The sequence below is a fragment of the Chrysochloris asiatica genome, unplaced genomic scaffold, assembly GCF_000296735.1.
Source record: "Chrysochloris asiatica unplaced genomic scaffold, ChrAsi1.0 scaffold00893, whole genome shotgun sequence".
Lineage (NCBI taxonomy): Eukaryota > Metazoa > Chordata > Mammalia > Afrosoricida > Chrysochloridae > Chrysochloris > Chrysochloris asiatica.
The window spans coordinates 1,609-8,840 of record NW_006409411.1 but is presented as its reverse complement, the minus strand read 5'-3'; the positions used below and the strand labels follow the sequence as shown (position 1 = coordinate 8,840).

At 42.7% G+C, this 7,232-nt stretch overlaps 1 protein-coding gene across 1 annotated transcript in view; it reads left to right on the top strand.

Moving 5' to 3' along the window:
- Positions 1–330: 330 nt before the first annotated feature.
- LOC102818765 (putative zinc finger protein 724-like) overlaps positions 331–7,232 on the top strand; it is a gene marked incomplete at its 3' end in the record, with an annotated part of 8,349 nt that continues 1,447 nt past the window's right edge. The window contains exon 1 of the mRNA XM_006878003.1: positions 331–580. Coding sequence (XP_006878065.1) covers positions 331–580 — 250 coding nt within the window. The remainder of the gene's footprint in view (positions 581–7,232) is intronic.

Genomic DNA, 7,232 nt, shown 5'->3' with positions numbered 1-7,232 from the left:
TGTGGAAAAGCCTTTAGAACAACCGCACATCTTACAGCACATAGAATAATCCACAGTGCAGAGAAGCCTTATGAATGTAAGGAGTGTGGGAAAGCTTTTAAAAGCACCTCATACCTTAGATTCCATAGAAGAATCCACAGTGCAGAGAAGTCCTTTGAATGTAAAGAGTGTGGGAAAGCATTTAGAACAACTTCACAACTTATAATACATAGAGGAATCCATAGTGCGGAGAGGCCCTATGAATGTAAGGAGTGTGGGAAAGGCTTTCTAACACCCTCAAGACTTAGATCACATACAATAATCCACAGTGGAGAGAGGCCCTATGAATGTATGGAGTGTGGGAAAACCTTTGTAACAACTTCACACCTTAAAACACATAGAAAAATCCACAGTGGAGAGAGGCCCTATGAATGTAAAGAATGTGGAAAAGCCTTTAGAACAACTGCACATCTTACAGAACATACACTAATCCACAGTGGAGAGAAGCCTTATGAATGTAAGGAGTGTGGAAAAGCCTTTAGCAGAACCTCACACCTTAAAACACATAGAATAATCCACAGTGAAGAGAGGCCCTATGACTGTAAGGAGTGTGGGAAACGCTATCTATCACTCTCACACCTCAGAAGACATACAAGAATCCACAGTGAAGAGAAGCTCTATGAATGTAAAAAATGTGGAAAATTCTTTGTCACAGCCTCGCATCTTACAGCACATAGAATAATCCACAGTGGACAATGTAAGGAGTGTGGTAAAACGTTTGGAAACACTTCATACCTTAGAATACATAGAAGAATCCACAGTGCAGAGAAGCCCTATGAATGTAAGGAGTGTGGGAAAGCCTTTAGAACCGCTACGCACCTGAAATCACATAGAGTAATCCACAGTGGAGAGAGGCCCTATGAATGTACGGAGTGTGGCAAAGCCTTTAGAACAGCCTCACATCTTACAACACATAGAAGAATCCACAGTGCGGAGAGGCCCTATGAATGTAAGGAGTGTGGCAAAGCCTTTAAAAGAGCCTCACATCTTAGAGCACATAGAAGAATCCACAGTCGATAGAGGCCTTATGAGTGTAAAGAATGTGGAAAAACCTTTACTTGTTCCTCTTCCCTCAGTATACATAAGCAAATTCATAGTGGAGAGAGACCTTAATAATGTAAACAGTGTGCGAAAGCCGGTACAAGAGCCTCAGCCCTTACTGTACATAGAAGAATCCACAGTGGTGAGACCCTACGAGTATAAGGAATCAGGGGAAAGGTTTACCCATTTCTCAAGTTTCAGATCACATAGAAATATCCACAGTGGAGAAAGCCCCTATGAAAGTAAGGAATGTGATGGTGGTGGTGGTTATGTGCTGTGCAGTCGGTTCCTACTTATAGGGATCCTGTACAGGGTTTCCGAGGCTGGAAATCTTTATGGGAGCAGAAAGCCTCATCATGTGGGGAAATGTTAAATCATCACTTAACCTTCCTTTCACATAAAGAGTACACAGTAGAGGGAAACCCTTCAGATTTGCCTCACAATACAGTACATAAAAGTGATTCCATAATGGAGAGAGGCCCTATGAATGTCAGGAGTGTAAGAAAGCATTTAATCAGACCTCACACCTCACTGTCCATAAAGCGATTCAGACATAAAAGACTTCTTTATGTCCAATGTTAGATGTTTCTTCCATACAGCTACTGTGAAGTGAGCAAAATTGAAAATACTGCGTTTAATGTGAGCATAGTTCTCACAGAAACATGTCAGCTTCATTGTAACTGCAGGGATATATCCTCATCGATGTTTGTTATATTGTCATTCCATGATTAATTGTACCTCTCTTTAAATCTTTGGTTACTATAGTAAAGTCTCAGGAAATATCCTTGAGTAAATGTGGTTTACTATTTTGTAATGATTTGACTGATGTTATATTACTGGGAGCTGACCCCCTGATCCCTTTTGACACAGTCCCGGCAAAGGAGAGACATCAGCACGGCAGATGACTTTGTGGGGAGCACTCTTTATCTCTCTTCTTTGGGATGGTTCTGATTCCACTTTTGGGGATGTATTGTACTGTCACATTCACGGTTCCCACTGTGAGTTCTGCAGATATTAGGAAAATCCAGTTTTGCAACAATTGTTTCAACTTTACTGGATTAGATTCAAAGAGAATTTTGGATAAATTAAGGCAGCATGACCTATTCCCTCTCAACAGAAAACCTGAATTCAAAGCAGCTGCATTGATGAGATCACAGAAACAGATAAAATACTAAAGTGAAGCTGACCGACCCCTATAGGCCCCACCTAAGTCAATTACAGGCCAGAATTCACAAAACCCCCACTACCACATACAGGAACCTATGTAATTGGGCAGAGAATGGTGAACATAAATAAAAGGCGGGCAAAATTTAATAGTCTACTTTTCCTGCAGCAATTAACTAGGTTGAGCCCTTTAACATGCCTCATGGCCCCAAAGGTAAGGAAACATAGAAACACTGTTAGTATAGATGTTAGTAATGTTTCTACTATAGAAAATAGTGGTACTTTATGTAGGATGAAAAATTGATAAATAAGTAGTAGAAACAGTAAGGTAGTGTAAGCAAAGATGATTGAGTCAATAGAAACTTGTATTAGAGAATGTAATCAGGGATTTGGGAGGTGGAAATGACTTGTAACTTGACCTTTTAGTAGGAATAGGAAAAACAATCTATCACGTAGAAAAGGAGATGATGTCAGAAGATAAATACTTAATGGTCAGAAAATGAACAGGATATGGAAAGGTCAGGTGGAACATTATAGAAATACTTTTGTTAAGATTTTATAATCACAAGATGAAAAAAATGATGTAATTAAAAATGTGTAATAATTCAAGGGAAAATATCAAAGTGTCAAATCATTATGTATTGTGTAACTTGAAATATAAATAAAGACTGTTGCTGAGCGGAGGAAGTGGGCTCCATCAGCCAACAAAGCGGAGACTCCTCGATTACTTTCAGTTTCACCAATTCTGCGTCTCCTCTCGAGTCTCATGACCCTGTGAGAGCTGGACTTCCACATTATATTGTGCACACTTTATTACATTGATGTTGTACTGCATTTAAGAGTGTTTAGTTTTCATACATTTCCTTCATTTCTGTCATAGTTTGACTTCAGTGTTCTTAATTTTATACGTAGTGTCTCATAGGGTGATACTTTGAAAATGCAAACATTCTGATTTCTATAATACTTTTGACTTTCTGTTCATTCAGTCAAGTCTGTTTCAACTCATAGTGACTCTCTATAGGGTTTTTGAGGCTCTAAATCTCTGCAGAACCAGAAGGCCTCATCTTTCTTCCACAGAGCAGCTGGTGGACTTGAATTGTGAACCTGTAGCTCCCGGTCCACTGCTTTCCAGTGAATGATAACATGTTTGGTAAGATGGAATGTCAGAGAAAAAGGGGAAGACCGCCAACGAGATGCATTGACCTAGTGGCAACATCAATGGACTCCAGCGTGACAACAGTAGTGAGGTTGGCCCTAGATAGAGCAGTGTTTCGTTCTGCTGTACATAAGGTCTCTGTGACTCGGTCCCGACTCGATGGTTCCTAACAACTACAACAAAGCCATTGATAATTACTACCTGTGTATGATTACTGTGGTGTTTCCCAAATTTTGTGTTCCAGTCAATTCTTCTATGTGCACTAATTGGAATTCTGTAAGAAATACATTGGTGAATGTGGCAAGGTCCCTATGGGGAGGAGCTCACTTGAAGGCACTTACTAGCGTACATATCTATGGTGGTGGTGGTGTGCCGTGCAGTGGGTTCCAACTCCTAGCGACCCTCTATAAGGTTTCTGAGGCTGTAAATATTTATGGGAGCAGAACCCTCATTTTTCTCTTGTGGAATACCTGGTAGTTTCAAACTGCTGACCTTGGGGTTAGCAGCCCGATTTGTAGCCACTCGGATAACAGAGCTCCATGTACATGTGTATCTATATGTATTAACAATACATATACTGATGTGTTTGCTTTTAAACTCTTTAAAAAGTCTGTGCAGCAGATTTGTCTTACTCAATAAATTGTCTGATATCTTGAGTGCTCCTTCCATGAAGATATACAGCTTCAGAAATGCCCAGGGACAGTTCCACTCTCTGCAATGGCGCTGCCACAATTCACAATCAACTCGATGGCAGAGCGTTTTCTGAGTGGGTTCTCAGATATGAATTCCTCCTCCAGTGGACCAGAATGTTCTTCCTGTTGGAGACTGTGGTCAGCTGGTTCCCTGGGTAGTGTGTCTGTCCTTCAAAGCTTTGGTCTGTGGGCTCATGGCCAGCACAGAGACTGAGTTTTGTCCAGTACAGAGAGAGGACCTGTTGAGGGCAAGATTCTGCCCTGGGTAGCAGAGTGTCCCATACAATTTGCACTCAACTGCTAATGTCACTGTGGGAAGTTCGAATCTCCCCAGCAGCACTGTGTATGAAAGGAATGGAGATCTGTTTGTAAAAAAATAAATTCACAGTCTTAGAAAACCCTGTCTGCACAATACAGTGTTGCTATGAGTGTGAATCGATTATACAGAAACCACACAGCACAGAAACCTAAAGGATGGAGGTCTCATCCTACCCTGCTGTGTCAAATAAGAAAGACCTGGTGCTTAGATTCTGTAAAGATGACCCAAAAGTCCAACAGGGAGCACTTCAATTCAGGCCAACATGGGTGATTGTGAAGCCTAGTAAACTCCAGGTTTCTACAAATAACAGTGACCTAAATGGTGGTGGTTTGGTCCGACCCATGGGCTGAGTGGGAGAAAGGGCAGGCAATATGTAAAGATGACAACCTTGAAAACACTGGAGCACAATTCTCTGACACACACTTGAGGGCATCATCAGTAGAATTTATGAAAAACCATCCACTGAGAAGCCTATGGAACACAGTTCTACTCTGACACACACAGGGCACCATGAGTGGGATCTACTTATGAAAAATCATCCACTGAGAACCCTGTGGGGCACAGTTCTACTCTGACACACACAGGGCACCATGAGTGGGATCTACTTATGAAAAATCATCCACTGAGAACCCTGTGGGGCACAGTTGTACTCTGACACACACGGGGGCACCATGAGTGGGATCTACTTATGAAACGTTATCCACTGAGAACCCTGTGGGGCACAGTTCTACTCTGACACACATGGGGCACCATGAGTGGGATCTACTTATGAAAAGTTATCCACTGAAAACCCGTGAACCACAGTCATACTATGACATATATGGGTCCCCATGAATTGAGTTGTCCCTGACAACTGGTTTTTTATCTTATATACACTTAAGTATGCACATCTTACTGGTTCATACTATACCCCAAAGTCTAATCCCAATCAGGCCCCAAGTTAATGAGTTCCTCTCTGGGAGGACCCTCACTCTTTAGCAGTTCTCACAGGAAGCTTGTGAACAGAGAAGTGGGATTCTGCCTCTTTTCTTTACATCATCTGCGGACTCAGACTTTCCCAGTCAACCCACAGCAGCTTGATTTCAAAATCAGTGAAAAGTTCAGGGGCATGCTGGGGCAGGTCTGGGACCTCCAGGAGTCCTCTGTCTGAGTCCCCGTTGTGAGCTCACTGCACTTGAGACTTCTCCAGGTCTCTGAGAGCATCAGACACATTGTCTCTTCACACCATCGATTGCCTTCCCCTGCCAAAACAACCCTGTTTGCCAGCTTTTTCAGTGCCTCTCTCAGAGCTGGTGGTGTTCTTAGGTGTCCGTAAGTCTGCTCTGATTCATGGAGACCCCATGTACAAAAGAAGTGAACTCTGTGCGCTCACGGATCATCTGCCTTCTTGAGACCATCATTTCTTTTGAGCATTTTCCAATCCGAGGTGGTCCGTGTTCCAGCTCTAGATCAGACCGTAACGTGCCGTGATCCATGGAGTTGTTGTTGTTTAGTGTACTGAAATGGAAATATACATAACAACACCTATGCCTTCTCACAATGGGGATACATATATAAAATCCTGTAAGAAAAAAATTGCCAACGAAGAATCCTTTATCCAGCAAAGCTATGAATCAAATATGAGGATGTAATCAAAACATTCCAAGATAAACAGAAGCTATGAAAGATGAGGTTTTCTACTCCTGTAAAGATTTACACCCTCGGAAACCCTGTACAGGGTCGCTATGGGTCAGAATCGACTCAACGGCACTTAACAACACTGGTAGCGTAGTGGTTACAAATCGGGCTGCGAACCTTAAGGTCAGAGCTTCAAAACTACCAGCTGCTCCGCGGGAGAAAGATGAGGCTTTCTACTCCCGTAAAGATTTACACCCTTGGAAACAGGGTCGCTATGGGTCAGAACTGACTCTACAGCATTCGGTCAGAAACCAATTTTGCAAAGCAAAACCACACGTTAAAGACAGAATTGGGTCTGTCTGTGTGAGTGGAAAAGACCCTGTGGATTATGAATCATGGATTAATTACAGTTTTCTATTCCTGGTCCCAGATGTCCTCCCCCAGGGCCTGGTCTGAGGCTGCCCCTCACTGATTGTCAGGAATGGTTATTTTACTGTTAGTAAGAGGACACAGGCTTGTCAGGAATGGGGTGATACACCTTCTGTTTTCTTTGTGGTTGTCTGTACCTCGTGCTATTTTGACAGAATATCTGACTCGCTGTTGTTTGGGGTTGCTTGTTCTCACAGCTGATGGTATATTTTCTATCATGGTCTCAGGTTCAGCTCCCTGTTCCTTTGCCCCTAGGCTGTCCCTATTAGTGTGAATCATGCCATTGGGGAAAGACAGGTAATATGTAAACGATGACAATCCCTGAAACAGAAGCCTAACGAGAGACGTAAACAATTCAAGATGGGGAAATGTTTGTGAAGTCCGAAGAAACTATGTCTGCCAACAACAGTGAAACTGTTTCAAAGGGTCAAATCTGAACTTTGGAGCTTTTCTGCCCCAGAAGCGTATGTTGGATGACTGAAATCTGCATTTCTCTTCATATTCTCGTTGAAGAAACCCTATGCTTTTCTCCGTAGAGGGAACAAGGACAATATGGACTAGATTCCAAATGCCAGAGAATCCACTGAACACCACGAGAGTTATCAGCGAGATTCCACTATGTTTCCGCACGGAACCGTTTCTCTGATGCACCAAACCAGCACAAATACCGCAAGCGAAGTTTAGTTCTCACTGGGCTTCCTTCTACTCCAGTGACAGGTGCGTGTCCGCTCTGTCTCCTGTCGGCTGGTTCCACCCCACCACCCGCAGGTGCCCC